Here is an 18,871-nt window from a genome sequence, read left to right on the forward strand (position 1 = left end):
TCGTATATACTTCCATATCTGCTACAAGAAGGTACACTCAAAGAATGCGACACCCGCACCCACCAGTTGGTCTAAAGGGCGAACCTTCGACCTCTACTTTCAACCAATTCCTGTTAAAATCTAAATACTTCATTCATGCCTGTCCCTTAACACTTCCATCAAAGTTGGTCCAAAACGGACCACAGCTGTGTACGATGATGTTGCCTGACGCCTTGACCTTTGACCTTATAGAGTAACCTTGATCTTTGACACAGCTTTCAAAACTGAGCCTTACCCTGAACCCTTCCTCGAAGTTATCTCTAAATCGGATAAAAACTGTTTTAAGTTCATCTTGCCATGTGACTTTGATCTGTGATGTATTGTTCTCAAAAAGTATAGGACAACACCTTGGCTGATCCTCAACATTTCCACAGATTTGGTTTAAATCATATCAAAACTGTATTAGTTATTTTGTTGTCAGACACATGGGTGGAACGCTAGGCTCGCCCTGTGACCATGACCCGTGACGTATTGTCCTCCAAATCGTATCCCTCTGTCCTTGCCTTACCCACAACCCCTCCACCATGTCTGGTTATAACCCAATTTAGGGCAATAACGCCTTTTAGTTGACCTTGGTAGGTCACTGTTTGACTTATCCCTGTGTCCTCCATCTTTGACCTATTGTTCTCAAAATCAATAGGTCAACCTCTTGGCTTACCTACTATACAACCTTTCCTCGATGTTTGGTCAATATCGGATAAAACTGAGTTATGTACACACACACACACACACACACACACACACACACACACACACACACACACACACACATGCGCGCGCGCGTGCGCTGATTAACACACTCGTTTCGCGAGCACGGATGTAATGAAACGACCTGTGCCATCCTACTATTCTCTTTGGAAATATATTTGGAATTTTCTCGAAATTTGTGGATCTGTATCAATAAACAGCAGTACTAAGGTATTTGTATGTTTATTAACAGCACAAGAGAAATATCACAGTTAAGTGAAATGTATATTTCTGAAAAGAGATGTTACTCACCGGCATCATCCTGTTCATTTTCCTGTGTCCAGAAACATGGCTGACTCTCTTCAAGGGTGCAGATGGGGCTATATTCATCGCAGTTCACTTCATCAGTCATGTCGCCACAGTCGTTGGTGTTGTCACACACCACGTCGTTGTCAACACACAAACCTGAATACACAAACATCAGTTTATTCGGGAAGATTCGAATTCTTCCGAACAAATATTTTTGGAACTTAATTTTTATTATGAAGAAATAAAATTTTTCGATAATTCCCTATCAGCATTACATTTACCAACTTTCCCATTATTTCCCGAATGCCAAACAGAATCTTTCCTTCTCATATTTTCCTGGTGTGCACTTGATATTTCTGTTTATGGGGGAGGCGGTGGCTGAATCGGTAGAGAGGCGGCCTGCAGTCCTGATGGACCCAGGTTCGAATCCCGGCTGGGGCAGGGAACAGTTTAAGGATTTGAATTTCATAGAAGCAGACTTTCCTGATCTACCAGATGACCCGCCGACATGTCATAAAAGTACCCCCGCTAATACCAATACACCAGTCCTGTATGAGACAGCCCTAGCACGTATTCAATATGAACGGTGGGTGTTAGCGCCGAAGTGGTGACATGTGGAGGTGTAGGAGGACTACTGGGCCTTGGGATAGGCTACTGCCCCCGAGATATAGGCCCTGAAGCCTTTGCCCAGAGTCGGACACATAAAAAAATATATATATATATATATATATATATATATATATATATATATATATATATATATACATCTTTTTCATGAAACATTTAACTCGTCACAGCTATTATGAAGTGTATGTATAATTTTGATCATGACAGTACCGTCTTGCATTCAGAGCTTTTTTTAATGTATATCCATTCATCGCTTGCATGATCCACATTAATTTTTTTTATAGCGATATGGCAGAGTAACATTATAAGCCGATGAAAGAGCAGCTGCCAACTAACCTGTCTGTTCACACTGCACTTGGTGAGGGAGACACTCGGCCACGTCCTGAGGCTGACCGCAGTTGTCAAAGGAAATGTCGTCCACGGAAAGGTCAGAGTACGAGGCTGAGGTCAAGCCTTCCAACACCAACTGAAAGTCTCCTGTCCAGTCTGGGAAAGCAATATATACGATAATGATAAAGGAAGAATAAATACTATAAACACACACACACACACACACACACACACACACACACACACACACACACAACACACATACACACACACGCACACACACACACGCGCGCACACACACACACACACACACACACACACACACATACACACACACACACACACACACACACACACACACACACACACTTGTGAAAACTAAAATACACTTCGTAGTCCATGTAAGGCTGACCAGAAGAGTGATTTTGCAGATGATTACTGGCAGATCTTCCACTTTAAACCATCCGCATCGTATTTCACAAACTGGTTACAAAGACATATACACACATACACCAGTTTACTATTAACCCACTGATTCGATTGCAGAGCTATCCAAAGACACATGTCGCTCAGATAAATTAATGGAAAGAGTTGCGTTTGAATTAAAAACATAAGATTTGTAGAAAGGCCAAGGAAATGTACTCGATGCTTAATGTAGCTAATCAAGATATGACTTCTGTTGTGCTTGAGTTGGAAAATGTTCCTTACGGAATCAGAGAAGGATGATAGGATTTTGGCAACCAACTTTTATTTTATGAATGTAATGCACTCGGCACTCTTAAGACAGGACTCCAGGGCTCGGAAAGTTAAGGTAGATCAGATACCCCAGGTGTTAGACAAAGAAAATATCTATGAACAAATAAAGAACGGGAAACTGAAACCAGCAGTGTATGGTGCCTGCAGATCGCCACTTTCCGAACTTTTACATGTGATGATGCACTGTCCAGATTAACATTAAAGCCTAACATGTGAACTAGAAGCTGTCTCTTAAATGGACGAAGTCTTTTATCTTTCATTCTTTCTGTCGAACAGACTCTTCTATCGAACTAAAGAAATGCTGGTGACACTGAACACGTCAATGAAGGCTGTAGCTAACCCCTTAAGTCTCTCTTAAGTTGAATAGTATCGTTTAATGCTGGAAGAACAGGGTAATAAGAGATGTTATAGTAGTGAAAATACTGCGCATGAGGTGAAGGTAAAAATAAGGAGAAACTATGAGAGTGTAAGAGATTGTGGTCAGTGCAAATTGGGTAGGAGGAAGATGGTCTGGAGAAACTGAAATGAAGATCAGCTCCTTGAATCAGAATTTTTAGATATTTCTGTCTCCAGACGAATTTATTCAGATTATTACATGAAAGTTATATCAAGCTTCTCTATTCTGAAGTTTCTTCAAGAGTAAAAATATAATCCAAAGTCATTTCTATATATCACTAGCCAGACGCCCCAGGCATGGAGGAGGTGGCCATTAACTATCTCCTCCATGTCGTCTTGTCCTCTGCCAACAGGCTGCCTGTCTTCCAGCTCACACTACCTTCATTTCCATATCTTTCATCCCTATCCCTTTGATTCATGCACAGTTTCCCTCTCCCCTCTCCACCTCCATCTCACTCACAGACACTGTCTTAGTATAACTTTTCTGTTCTCTCTACATGATCAAACCATGTGAGAGCACTTGTAACATTCCAGCACATTCACATCACAACCACAGTACACTTTGGACTTCTCATTTGTTTGTCTATGTTTCCACGCCAGCTCCACATCGTGTATTCCTCTCAGATAATATAGTTTCTCTCCTAACCTTGGTTTGTGTCCCTCCAATAAAGTCCAAGCTTCATTTCCATACGTTAAACTGAGGATCATAATGCCAACTTGCAACGACTACTTACTTCTATCTATCTATCAATTGCCAGACGCCTTAATCCCGTAAGACAGGCCACAAACAAATCTCCTTCATGTCGCCTTGTCCCCCGCCATTTCACTGCCCTGCTCCCAGCTCACACTCTCCTCTCTCATATACCTCTCCATCCCATTCCTCCAATTCATCCTTGGCCTCCCCCTCCCGCTTCCCTCCCTCCACGTCACTCACATACATTGTCCTCGTCAGTCTCTCACTCTCCATCCTCTCCACATGGCCAAACCACCTCACATCCACATCCACATCCACACCACAACGATCCTTCACTTCCTCACTTGTCAGTCTGTCTCTCAATGTGATTCCACATGCTCCTTTCAAATGAATCATTTCCACTGCTCTCACTCTTGACTTCAGTAACCCCAACAAGGTCCAAGCTTCATTTCCATTATTTAGAGTTGGTATCACAATACTGTCATATAGTAACTTTTTCACATCTATGTTCACTTCCTTGTTTCTTTATCATTGCTTTCAGGGAACCAGCAACCTTTCTTCCCTGATGTACCCTTTCAAGCACTTCACCCTCTAAACTTCCATCCTTACTCATCACACTACCCAGGTACTTAAACTCACTCACATTTTCCATTTCCTCCTCATTCAGCCTCACTGTACATTCACTGACTTCACTTCCTTCGAAGACCACAACTTTACTCTTCCCTACATTCACCTTTAGATTCCGTTTCTTACACACTCTTCCAAGCTCATTCACCAAGCCTGGCAGCTTCCCTTCGTCTTCATTTAACAATACAGTATCATCTGCTTTACTTCAATTTTCATTTCCCTCTTCCTTATTACTGTGCCCATCATCCACTTTCTCAATATACGAGTATCCTCAGGTAAATCTACACTGAATGACAAGCTAAATAGTTTCTGTAAACCAGGAAACCATTTAATACGCTGGGTGGTAACCGTATAGGAAACCTACGTGTTCCCTGCATGTCGAGGAAGGAATTGACGTGAGTTAGTGGACAGTTTGTGACTCGCCTATTATGTAGAATGAATAAATAAAAAAAAATAAAAAACTAAAGGCAAATTATCCAGAACAGCAACGATATAGTATCCGTCATCCGAGTGAAGTGGAAAAGAATGGAGATTTTAAGACAATGGTGAGTGTAAGAGGACAGCAACAGTGCAAAGTGATATGAGTGTGAGGCTGTGTTGGGAGTATGAAGCGAAGAGAGTATGTGACGATGAAGAAGAACGATTATATTTATACCTATCGGCTACACGAGTTTCATTTTAATCAGATAATCAATTGTCACTACGTCACACCTTTTCCTTAGAGCGGATCAGGGCAAATAACCAGCTTTGCCAAGTTACAGCCTTCTCCTAGACTGCAACCCACGGTATTTAGTTTACATCCAGATCTCCAGTTGTACTGCTGAATGAACAGGGATAAGGGGGAAAACAAACCTTATCTAAGAGTCTTACTAGCCTGAGAATGGAACTGGGGTTTATCTAGTATCAGACTGAATGAGCTGACCAATGCATCACCGGCTCCTCTACAGACGGTGATGCAATTTAATATTGAGAGTGTGAGGAAATGATGAATATTCATGAAGATGGGAAAAGTGTGGCGTGTGGCTTGTAGAAATGAGTGTGTTGAATGATAGAATATTTCGTTGTGATAAAATGTGTAAATGGAAAAAAAACAATGAGATGAAGTTAGGTGCTGATAAGTTGGAGTGGAAGGCAGGCATCATCAGGTACAGTCATAAGAAAAAGTATCGTTACCCCCAGGACTGCCCAATACGAAACGAACGTTAGCTGGGTTATATGGGCGGGTCTTTGCTGTTCGCCCCTCCCCTATCTAGTGTTGCCATATCACAATCCCATTACAAGAGTTGGAATAATGAGCAAGAATGAGCCACCTGGCGGGGAAATATATAGGACGTGTTTGCGTTACCCTGAGCGCCCCGCCGGGGATTAATAATGAAACTCGCCACGTTTATAATTTTCCTACTATTCAACGCTTATTATCTATAGAATACAACAAATAAATTATTTTGAATGGTATTAAATTTATAGGCGTCGACTTTGTGTGTGTGTGTGTGTGTGTGTGTGTGTGTGTGTGTGTGTGTGTTTGTCTAGCAGGGGTGCACGAGTTCACGTGTTTGCTTTAGATAGGTGGTTAAATGCTTCAGATGGATGCTTCAGACGTCTAGAGGCTGTTTTCGAAGCACGGAGTGGGTATACAAAATATTAAAGCAATGAGACTGAACATGTATTATTATTTTCCTTCTACTCAACATTTATTATATGTAGAAAGCAATACATATCATCATTACACTGAAATTTACTAAATTGGCTTGTATCGGCTGAAGTACTATCATACATATGGCATGGGTGCACATACTCATTGCCCGTCTGCATGTGTGTTGCCGACTTCAGACCATTCGGTTATATTTTTATTATTCGGTGCCAGATAATAAAACGTATTGTCTCAATGCACAGAGGCCAAACGATCTAATTAGCTTTTATTACATCTAGCACAAATTCTAATACCTGTGTCTCACATAACCGACATGGACTGGTTTGAGGTACAAACTTTCCTGTCCCGTCATTCCACAACACTTTGTCGTTGTGTCGTAGTGCATAGCTCTGAAGGGTAACGATAGTTTTTCTTATGACTGTACATTTTCTAAGTTACTCCGTCAGTCTCATTATAGGGTCGGTTGTCTGATTAAATTTTCAACTCTTCATTCTCTCCTCTGCTGGCTAATTTTCTTGAACTGAGATAGGCTTCGTTAATTTTCTGTTCATAGATGATTCTCTTTGATATGATGCGTCAGAAATGAAGGTGGCGCAGATGCCCTCACCGCGAAGTAGATGAATTTGAACAGTAGGAAGAGTCCGTGGCTGAGTCGGTAAGAAGGTGGTCTGTTTTCTCAATGGACAGGGGTTCGAATTCCTACTGAAGCAAGGAACAACTTAAGTGACTTTACTGATCTACCATAAGACTCGCTGACATGTAAAAACACCCTCTCTAATATCAGTACACCAATCCTGCAGACCATGAGGCAGCCATAGAATGGATTCAATTTGGAAGGTGGGTGTTGGCACCGAAATGGTGACACGTGGAGGTGTGTGGTACGTAGGACTGCTTGGCCTCAGGAACGGGCTGTTAAATCCTATCCCAAAGTCGGAAGCATTAAAAAAAAAGAAATAGTGAAACTGTCTCTTACTGTTCACTGTCACCCACCTTGTACATGTACTTCTGCTTCTTTCCATTCCTTATTCTTTTTGTTGACCAGGTATGAGATGGGAGTGACGTCTTCATCTCTCCTGACACTCCAAGTCAGCACAATGTACTGTCCCTCCTCTGGCTTTGATGACTCTCGGTACCTGCAGTATTGAAGCACTCAGGTTCATGACATTCACACCAGTGCATAAATTACACCTGACCGACTTACACTAATATCATGTTGCGTATTAATATTTATATCCTACTTGAATATTATTTCTGGTATATAATTTTTCAACCAAACTGTGTCACCTGAGGGAGACTATATCCCCAAATTTCTTAAGTACCATATCTATCTATCTAGATATATAGATAGCTTGATAGATGGATTGACTGATACACAGATAGATAAACTAACTGATGAGAAGATAATGCTTTGAATGTTCGGTTTCTTAACAAGCTGTGTATTACCTAATTAAGTTAAAATATTACTGTACACGGGCATATGAACGTATTTTAAGCCATTTCTCCAATAATACTACTCTTTATTATGGAAAGAAATCCTGGTTATTAAATGTAGAACAATATTTTGGTGTTATGTTGAGTAATGAAAAGGATAATATGTAAATTATTCATATAGTCTTTCGGCGATTAAAGGAAATGAAATCGGGAACAATTGTTTCGCGTATTTCAGTAAGTAAATAAATAAACAAATATACATACACATCTGCCTATCTATCTATCAATATATTTATTTATATATAATTGTATAATATGTATAAATCCTGAGATCCCTGCGGCTGTAAGGTGTTCACAGATACCAGTGTGAAAAAGTGTAGCGGATATATATACTGTACAATTACCATTATTAGTACGTAAATGTTGTGAAATGTTCGCTGTGAGTAACTGTATATAATTATCAGTAAACAATTAACAGTCACTAGTTACCAGTATGAGATGGAGCAGTGAAGCTGTGAGTTACGTAGCGGTGGTGACAACGACAGTGCAGGACCTCCGTCGTCACTGGGCTGCTCACCAATATAGAGGAAGTGGCCCTGGTCTGAGCCCAGAGTGTGATCAAACACAAAACTGCCATCAGGCTGACTCAGGTTCTGACCCAACACCCACACAAACGAACTCGTGTTGAGAGCCGTCCACCCACACAGTCCTTTAACGCATGAAAAACAGTATTGTAGGTGGCATTCGATGACTTCTACTAGTCCATTACACCCTGATATTCAATTGTATGCTGTTTATATAGCTAACCATTTATCTTTATCTATTGGTAGATATATAGATAGATACAGATAGTTATTGAGAGAACCTGCATGTACTGGATTTGAAACATTCTCCATTCACTTTTGAATTTCAGAAGTCTGAGAGAGAGAGAGAGAGAGAGAGAGAGTCACGGGAAGATTCTGGACTCTTCTTGTTCTTTCTGTCGATAAAATCAACTACGACTGTAGTTTGAATGTGAATCTGTCTGCGTATCCGAACCAGCATATTCATAAAGTTGTTTTCGAGTGTGACTGACGAGGGAAGCGCCGAAAAGAAAGACCAGGGTAAAAATTGACGAGGAAGGGGATTTCAGAAGGAAGTAATGATTAAGAGGTATAATTTAAGTTTCAGCCAAAAACAGAATTAGAACAATTTGATCTGTTTTCTCGTTATTTCAGACAATTCTAAAACACTTTTCTCCTACGGCATTTTCGTTGCAAATTATTATTTTTTACTCCTCAAGATTAGGTTAAGTTAGGTTATCTTCAAGAATAAAATAAAAATAATTTGGGACGAAAATGCCATCGAAGAAGATGTCTTAGAATTCTCTAAAATACCGAAAAAAAAAAAAAAAAGGATAAAAATCTTGTAATTCTGTTTTCGGCTGAAACTATAAATTTACCGATTAAGCTTAACCCTATTGTTCAGGATCAGTATTTTGTGGGTAAAGGAGAATTACATACAAATACACGCTCTCTATTGTATTTTGTTTTTTTCCTGGAGGGAACTGTTATTGCAGGCTCATGGCCTTTGGTTCCTTCTTCCTCACTTAAAAAAATAAAAGTACGCAAAGTTGTCTGTATACTGCGCCTCCACCCTCTGCCACTGAGCTGAAGGATTGTTGTGTTGCGAGAACAATATCATCAGCATTACCAGTATTTACCTAACATCATTTTATTCCTTCCATAACCCTGAAAAAATGCTATAACAGGTTTGCTTTTTTACGACCTGCCAATATACTGCTGATTAGTAAAGGCGTGAGGTTGCCAACATATCTGCGATTCCCACACCAGCACACTGAGCCGTCATAGCAACACACAAGACATTCACTACAACACAAATGATACAGGTCATGGTAAGTACCTGATTCAAAGTCACAGGCTCCGCAGTTGCTTTCGTCATCTGAACAGTCGCTGATAAAGTCACACAACTTCTCTGTGGGGATGGTGGAGCCGTCGTCACACAGGTACTGAAACAAAGTGAAAATAAACATTAAAACACTAAACCTCGTCTGACTTACCCAGCTGAATAAAATCGTCTGGCGCTAACAGGAATAGTGAAGCAGCGTTGTGTATCAGTAATGGTGGCTATAATTCTCATATGTCATCTCTCTTCCAAAGGACACTTCAGCATCTGAGAGGACTCGTGTTCACGCCGTTGCCTCAGTGAAACATAAAGTGACTATAAGTTTTCAGATGACACACTCTCTCTCTCTCTCTCTCTCTCTCTCTCTCTCACTTGGCACATATAGAATTTACAAGATTCTCCACAATGACCTTTTCTAAATTAGTTATTAATGTTATTCTCGCTACCGTAACATTCTTTTATATAGCGTATGACGCAATGAATGAGTTAGAAGTATTCCCCATATTTTTTTAAAATACGAGAGGCCACACACACACACACACACACACACACACACACACACACACACACACAGAGAGAGAGAGAGAGAGAGAGAGAGAGAGAGAGAGAGAGAGAGAGAAATAAAATAGAAAACTCGTAATTGTAAAGAGGCTACTTACGACACCACACCTGATCAAGCATCCATTATATTACTGCATTATGGCGGAATGTACTAAAATGCAAAAGATATATACGTAGGGTAAGACATTAAAACTTTACAGCCAAAGATAGTGGAAACAGTCAGCCACTTATTTATGTGCAGAGAAGGAATGCAGTGCCAGGAGACGTGACACTCACACAGGTGAAGAGTGCTGTGAAGCGGCTGAAAAATGGGAAAGCAGCTGGGGTTGATGAGGTGTATGCAGAGATGCTTAAATGTAGTTGACAGAACGGAATGAAGTGCTTGTTGGAGATATGTAAGAAGGCATGGATGAGTGAAACTGTGCCTGCAGAGTGGAAAAAGGCTGTGATTGTACCCCTGTACAAAAATAAAGGTGAACGAAGTGAGTGCAAGAATTATCGTGGCATAAGCTTACTGATTGTGGTAGGGAAGGTATATGGAAGAATTATTATAGAGAAAGTAAGAGAGATATCAGAAGTCCTAGTGAGTGATGAACAGGGTGGCTTTAGAAGTGGCAGAGGATGTGTGGACCAAATATTTGCAGTGAGACAGATAGTAGAGAAGGCTTGTGAGAAGGACCATAAGGTGTTTATGGCATTCATGGATCTGGAAAAAGCATATGAAAAAGTGGACAGAAAAGGATTGTGGAAAGTTTTGCCCATGTACGGTGTAGAGGGTAAGCTGCTAGGTGCCGTCAAGAGTTTTCATGATGGTAGTGAAGCATATGTCAGGGTTAATGGGCATCTAAGTGAATGGTTCACAATCAGTGTGGGCGTGCGACAAGGTTGTGTGATGTCCCCATGGTTGATCAATGTATATATGGATGGGGTGATGAGAGAAGTGAAAACACGAGTAATGGAGAGAGGGATGGCATTGGTAATGACTGGTGATGGATGGAATATCTCAAATTTGTTGTATGCTGATGATGCAGTACTGCTTGCAAGTACCGGACAAGAACTTCGTAGGCTAGTGCAAAGTTTTGCTGATGTCTGTGAGCGTCGTTCCTTGAGAGTAAATGTAGAAAAGAGTAAAATGATGGTTACTGAGAGAGAAGGTGACTCCCAGTGCAATGTAACAGTGAATGGAGAGAGACTGGAATTGGTGAGAGAGGTCAAATACCTGGGTACAGTGATAAAAAAAAGAGAGGAAAATGTGCAAAAGAAGTTGAAAGTAGAGTGACACAAGGAAGAAAAGTAGCTGGTGCAATGAAGGCCTTGATAAGAAACAAGGGCTTGAGTGTTGCAGCGGCACGAGGCTTACATGAAGGAGTGTTAGTGCCAACTGTAACATATGGATGTGAGAGTATGGTGTGGCATGAAAACGAAAAGTCAAGAGAAAGAGCAGTGGAGATGGGACTGCTGAGGAATGTATGTGGAGTACAGAGGGTGGATAGGATACGAAATAATGTGATTCGTGAAAGATGCGGAGTGAGGAAGTAGGTGGACACCAGAATTGAAGAGAGTGTACTGAGATGGTATGGTCATATGGAGAGAATGGATAACAATACAGTGGTGAAGAAGGTATATCTGAGCGAATTCGGAGGGAGGAGGCGAGGTAGGCCAAGGAGAAGGTGGAGAGATATGGTGGATGAATGTGTGAGGAAGAGAGATTTGGAAGTCGGTGAGGCTAGGGAACTTAGAAGAGATCGAGCTGGCTGGATGAATTTTGTGAAAAGTGCATGATCAAGGATTTTTGGCACCCCTTTTTAACGTGGCAGCGTCTGGATTGACTCTGTCGGATACGATTATATGAAGCTACAGAGCGTGGTGAATGTTTTTGGCGTATCCGATAGAGCCAGGATTCCCGGGGCTTGAATGATGAGTGAATGGAAGAGTGGTCCATTGGACTGGACAATTTTGGGCTGTCTAGACATTGCTACTCCTCACCCTGCCCTTGGGTGGGAAGGGAGGTCCGGATGATGATGATGATGATTTATCTATTTATTGTTAGGCAGTCTCTCAGATTATGACGACTGTTTCTGAAGCATATGACAATAAGAGGCTATACCTGTTTTCTGTATACCGTGTCTGAATAACTACTGCTGGATGCTGGCTAATGAAGTACAGTAATCACAATTATTCCTAAGTGTCTGGCGCCCACCTGGTCTGGGAAGTCAGAACAGAGGCCAAATGCTGTCCAGGTGTCGTCAATAGCGATGTCTGATTCTACTCCAGAGCCAACAATACCCTGTAGTGTAATGTTAAACTCACTCTCTTCAATGATGCTCACTCTGGCCTGTAAAACAAAGTTACACAGTTTAGCACTATAAGAGATGTTTTAACTGTACATCATCTCCCATTCCATATCCTCCTGCCATGCCCGTAGTGTTCACTCACTATACAGGGTTATCAGAATAGAATTGATGCTTCTGTAGTGCAGTTTATAACGATTAGACAATTCCATGAATGCTTCATTTGATCTTTTGACCTCATTAAGAGTGATATACCAGTTCACATCTCTCAGCTTTTCAAGAACAGCCAAGTTAGCTTCACGAGCAAGAGACGACCTTTGTGCTAAAGGTAAAGTTTCCAAATGCAAATTGCTCTTACAGCCTGGAGATTCTTGGGATCCCACACTCTAGAGCAGGTCTGACCTTCACAAGTCAGTTGCCCCATCACTGCTGGAGACTACGAGCAATGGTTTAGTAGAAATTGTCATACTGGCTTATAGGGAAGTGTGTCCCGGTACCTTACAGAGTTGGACCGGTAATTACTTAGTGGGAATCACTTTTCTCATGCTCCCTCTCAGTGACCTTGCCTACTTAGGAAGCACCTGGCTTTTATAACTCCACTGATTACTGAGATGGGCAGGCTTCTTCCTCACGCCAAAGCAGTTGAAGAACTTTACTAGACTTTATTCTGTGTTTTTGTTGATGCAGGTGGTATTTCATACACTCTCAGTTGAGGTAAACTTAAGCCAATCGGACGGTGCTAAGTTTGCGAGGAAATCCTTTTCCGCCTTATGTATAACAGTGACCGTCCCAAGTATGGCTGTAATCGACTAGTGTGGCTTCACAGAATGCAGAGATACACAACGTTCTTCGCCAGGATATGACGCGGCAGTATCCCTGTGAGAAAGATAGTGATGTGTATCCTGGCACTGAACTGGTGACTGGGTTTACTTGGGAAATATTCTGTACATACGTGGGTCATATTTACTTATTTATTTTACAATTGGGGACACGACTCTTACTTTACTTTTTCTCAAACAATTATGGAACTCATACGCAGGATTCTGAAAAGTCTGGGATTCCGAAACTGTTTATCACAATGATCTGTATGAATATTAATGTTTGGAAATGTACTTTGCAAAATAGGATGATGTCCTTGGTTTAACAACAAAATAATCGCTCATTAATGAAAATACGAAGCAAAGAAACAACAGTGTAGTCTAGAAAAGGTAATCGGGTGTTGATAACTGAATTACTTTCAGATTTTATCATATTTCAATGAAAGTTCATTGCGAAAAAATATATACTTCTATACAGTAAACTGTAGTCACTGATTGCTTACTTTCTGAGTGGTCATTATAAACTACTAATTTTCTCTGTCATACGTAATGATAAAGATCACTTACTCTTACTGAATAATATGGTAGGATTTGTGAACTCTTGTCTGCCAGTTTCAGTCTCTAGGAATGAAGACATCTCTCGGTTCAAGTCACCGATTGTAGAATGTAGGATCTAGGTTTACGTACATTTGCGGATGAATAAAACGGACACTGCCTTAATCCTGGCACACAACGACTGGGTCATTTCTGGCTCATGAGTTGCAACGGAAGGAATGGAAAAGCGGTAGCACCTTCCCCACACTTACCCCTGCCTGATGCCATTCCCCGCCTCTCCCCACAATATCTCGTCAACCAAAAATGATCAAGTTTTTGAGTGCCCGGGCAAAGGTAGGGATCTGTTTCTTTTGCCCGCACCTGTACATTGCCACTAATCTTGGCCGGAATTACTAGACATGAATGGACAGAAAATAAAACTTACTGATAATCCAGGACAGTCAAAACAGACCAGGACATTAGAACAGGCACAATGGAAACTCTCATATCCGAAATGTGTGGATCCAAACGATTAACGGAAATGGAATAATATCGACAGTAGGATTATTATGATATCTATGTGAAAAATCATTAAAATAATAGCCTACCGTACCATGAATAATAAATGCGATGACGTACCTTGTGTTAGTAATGTATTTTATGTTGTTATACTGTACTTGTCCAAAAATAAACTTTATCTTCAAATATGCATTGACTGTGTGACTATGTATGATATCAACACCTCCCTATTGCGTGAGAAAAATAGTTTGGAAAGTGAAGGCTTTTGGAAATTGGATGTTCGGATTTGGAAGGTTGTACTGTACTTGAACGCACTTACCAAACGCCATTCATCCCCCTGGTGGCCAGTTCGGTTGAAGCTGTATTTACTCGAGTCTCCCGCCAGATAAACCGCCAGCTCTGGAACACGACAACACAGTTACATACACAAGCAAATGGTCAATACACAATTCAGCAACGCAGATTAATACGTTAAGAGGCTTTAGAAATTACATGAAATCTAAATGGCTTAGCATTTTCTGCCAGCATTTATGGTATGCCCGTGGGTCAATGTTGCAGGGGTATTCTGACAGACCCCTTGCAGTCACACACCATCAAAATAAAGAATATTAAATAAATCAAGGGCAGTTGCGTCATCTTCGTCATTGCAAGCAGAGAATTACTAAACCTAAATACATATTTGCGCAGATTCTCTTCCCACTGTCTTATTGCTTATATTATGCGTATTTGAGGGCAATAAAAACAGTTATATATTTCAAAAACTTATAGACAGTCGGTTTTCAATGTGACTGCGTATTTCATAAGTTTTGTGATCATAACAGTACAAAAAAACTCAGCCACGGTGACTGAGTGGTTAGCGTCGCTGACTGCGAACTGCGAAGCTGCTGGCCCGTTAGATTAGTTAGCGTTCGAATCCTGGTGTGGGCAGCTGGCATCACTCGACTGAGGTGTCCATCCACCCATTGAGACTTGGTAGGTATAAAAATACTAATTAGGGTAACACCTAGGGGAAGTAACAGCGGGTTTTCATCCAACATCCCAAAATATTGGGTGAAAACCCGCCACAGACTCTAAGGCCTAAGTTACGGATATGAGCACTGCAGCTACACTCACCATGGCGTCTGCCCCCACCTTTACCTTGGCCTTCATTGTGCCAGCAGGAGATGAATTATGCGGAGAAACGTTTTTCAGAATTAAAATGCAATATAATATCACCGAGGGCAACCCAACACCCCCAGAAGGAGCCCATAGAGGAGCATATACTGTACAGCGCGACTGGACTCCGAGCAACAGGGACATAAATCCGCCCTGGCCGCGCGCCCCTATGACCCGGAGCTCGCCCACCGCCACCATGCCAGGAAAGCGAGACTTCCTTCCAGGCGAGCCAGCCACCAACAACCACGGGGTGGAGCTATTACTCTAGCTCCAGTCAGCACCCCTGAGACGGCCGGTAGGCACTCAACCCTCCTACAGGAGACAGACTGCAGCCACTCTGGAGGTAACTAGAAGACGACCCATAGCCGTTCCCGCCTTTGTCAGGAGACGGCCGGTAGCCACCCTGAAGGTGCCCCTCAAGAGACGGCCAGTAGCCGCTCGACCCTCCTACAGGAGGCGGCCTGCAGGTGCTCCAGAGGTAATGAGGAGACAGCTGGTAGCCGCTCCCGCTTTGATCAGGAGATGGCCGGTAGCCACTCTGAAGGTGCCCTTGAGTCGGCCTGTAGCCGCTCCCTTCCCCAGGCCACGGCCAGTAGCCAGGCCCTACAGCAGGAGACGGCCAGTAGCCGCTCCTCCATCACGTGCTGACTCCTGCCCACTGACCTACGACCCAGAGGGAGACCCCAGCCTGGAGGAGTACTGGAGAGGCCTCGTAACTACCATCGAGCTCTTCTCAATACAGCCAGCTCCTGAGAGGACCCGCTGGATGGACCCCGATGGAGGCTGACGCTGCAGCCCACTCCTGACGGCATCCCCAACCGCCGGAGACTGCAGCCCCCGGGACCTTTGAACAGCCCCCAGGACTCCCGGGCGGGACATCCCTTCACCCCGACACTGGAGATCTTTGTCTTCCATCAGGCCCCTGAGTGAGAAGTTCAGGCAGCTGTTCGGCCCCAGTTCTGAGGGCCAGCCTCCCACCCCGAGTCCTGAAAGCGCGGGACCCTTCACACCAGCAGCCCCGGACGAGAGAAGACGCCCCTACGCGTGATCCCGTGGCCCCTGAATACGGAGGCCCCTGGCAGAACTCGGCCCCGTCAGTAGTGAGGATGAGCCATTCCCGCCGCCCTTGTACCTGACCACCAGTACGCCCAGTCCCGAAAGTGAGTGAAAGTGAAAGCACAGTGTTCGTGACATAGCGAAACAAGGGCAGAACAGTGAATTATCAGAATATGGAAAGTCAGTGAGAAAGCATCAGTAATAATATAAAAGATAAGTGGAATAAGTAAGATTACGGTGAAACAGTGAACACGGCAAGGCAGTGAAATAAGGGTCTGTCTCAAGTGAACACACTACCACATATAGTGACTCCGCCTAGCATTAAGATCATACAGAGGCCCCAGTGCATCAGTAATAATTAACGACACGACAGACAAACCAGTTAGCCTGCCAGCAATGAAAATAGTGACACAAACTCCACCAGCATACAGAACCTAGACCTTTCCAAATAGTAGTGTGCAGCCTCACTGCCCCAAGTGCTATTCACCTTACCCGACCTTGACCTAAACATTATCCGGTGCGATACTAACACCCGATATCTAAGCCTTAGAATTATAATTGTTCAGCATAACTGTATTTGTGACATCTGTCCTTTCCACTGAAGAATTTAGTAATACACATACAAGGTTGTTGCCTCGAGTTTTTGTGTCCTGCCTCTCTCATATTTGTCTAAGCTACGGTCTAGAAAGAGAACCCAGCTCCACACTAGGGAAGCCGACCCTAAAACACCTAGCATTACAAGAATCAACAACAGTATTTTCATTCAATAAAAAGTGCTTCACTGTGAAGACTTTTTTTTTTTTTTTTTTTAAATAATTCTGCTGCTGTGTATTATTTCACGAGGAGGATGTAAAGTGTTCTAATTTTGCTACGAATGATCAAATAGTTTACCCTCTAACTAGTTTTCTGTTACTGATCACAATGAGAGAAAATGATATGGACAAGGGTGTTTGCGCCTAGACTTTTGTATTCATTCTTAGCCTTATTATCACCATCATCATCATCATCGTCATTATCATGGAGGGGGGTGGGGGTAAACGCCGTGGGGCACATAGCCTCACTCACCCTCCGACTCCACTCACACGAGTCTCTTCGTGCATCCCTTCAGGCAGCGACTCTTCTCCTTCTAAGTATCTCTCGACATGAATGATCAACTTGCTCCAACCATGAGCGGTCTTCCCTTTAGTCTCCTCTGCCCAGTGTTAGCCCTCTCAGAGATCACCTTGTGGCAGGGTCAGCATCAGGAAAACGGGCCACGTTCCCATATAACTGGGGTTGACGCTGGTGCATTATGTGGGTAGCAGACCTTGTCTCAGTGTCACGAAGTAGACGTTTGTTACCTACCCGGCAATACCTACGATATCCCATGATCCTGCAAAGGCACTTAGTACCCAAGGAGTCAATTCGCAGTTTCAAGTTACTGCTTAGTATCCATGTCTCGCAGTCATAGATAGGGAGCACCAGTGTCTTGAATAAGCAAATTTTCGTCCTTCTGTACAAATAACGGGAATACCCGAAAATAACGGGAATATCCGAGCTGAGAAAATTCATAACCCAGTTGCAATGGCGTCACCAGAGGTCTTTTTTTGGGGGGGTGGGGGGTGGGGGGGGCTGGAGCCCTGAATGATAAATGTGATATAACCTATTGGTAGCCCAGCAAAGCAGTTCATACAACAAGAATTCATTTATTACACAAAAACAAATTCATGCAACAAGAATTCATTTGTACTATAAAAACTATTTCATACAATAAAAATTCATGTATTCTAAAAAAAAAACAAGATATATCGTGCAATACTTTGATACAAATAATAGGAGGTGGTGACTCAGTTGGTAGAGAGGTGGCTTGTAGTCCTAACGGGCCCGGGTTCAGATCCCGCTGGGGCAGGGAACAGTTTAAGGATTTGAATTTCATAAAAATCAGACTTTACTGATCTACCAGAAGACCCGCCGACAAGTCGTAAAAATACCCCAGCTAATACCAATACACTAGTCCTGTATGAGACAGCCTTAGCATGTATTCAGTATGGACGTTGGGTGTTAGCGCCGAAGTGGTGACATGTAGAGGTCTGCGGTACGTAACAGGGCTACTGGGCCTTGAAAGCAGGCTGTGAAGCTTATGCCCAGAGTCGGACACATAAAAAAAAAAAAAAATACAATCTATGAGTTCAAGGTATTTCTTTCATCAAACAGAAAACAGAAAAAGCATATGGGATCAGTGAACTACATCGCATGTCACTTCATCAGTCATCATGCCTCATGTTAAATAAGAGACAAACATCTTTTGGCCATCTTGTATGTAATCTTTGGCCACATGTGTACATGAAAATCAGGTCGTTTGTAGATATGACACGTTTGGTATCTTTCACCATGAATTTTTGACGTGAAATCATCGGTATCAAAACTCAAAAAAGTTTCAGATAAAAAATGTCTTAATGAATGGTGTATAGGATTTTGACAATAGTGCCTAACATGTTTATGGAGC

At 42.4% G+C, this 18,871-nt stretch overlaps 1 protein-coding gene across 1 annotated transcript in view; it reads right to left on the reverse strand.

Annotated features, from left to right (window-relative positions):
• LOC145415344 (MAM and LDL-receptor class A domain-containing protein 2-like) overlaps nt 1-18,871 on the reverse strand; it is a 153,255-nt gene that overhangs the window by 60,271 nt on the left and 74,113 nt on the right. Inside the window, exons 20-28 of the mRNA XM_080284620.1 lie at nt 16,051-16,316; nt 15,008-15,143; nt 14,495-14,574; nt 12,214-12,348; nt 9,450-9,555; nt 8,037-8,256; nt 7,107-7,249; nt 1,999-2,148; nt 1,039-1,191 (exon numbers count right to left, since the gene is read on the reverse strand). Of these exons, the coding sequence (XP_080140746.1) occupies nt 1,039-1,191; nt 1,999-2,148; nt 7,107-7,249; nt 8,037-8,256; nt 9,450-9,555; nt 12,214-12,348; nt 14,495-14,574; nt 15,008-15,143; nt 16,051-16,316 (1,389 nt within the window). The remainder of the gene's footprint in view (nt 1-1,038; nt 1,192-1,998; nt 2,149-7,106; nt 7,250-8,036; nt 8,257-9,449; nt 9,556-12,213; nt 12,349-14,494; nt 14,575-15,007; nt 15,144-16,050; nt 16,317-18,871) is intronic.

Source organism: Coenobita brevimanus, chromosome 102 (assembly GCF_032717465.1).
Source record: "Coenobita brevimanus isolate Jiangsu-jjx chromosome 102, ASM3271746v2, whole genome shotgun sequence".
In the NCBI taxonomy this organism is placed as follows: Eukaryota; Metazoa; Arthropoda; class Malacostraca; order Decapoda; family Coenobitidae; genus Coenobita; species Coenobita brevimanus.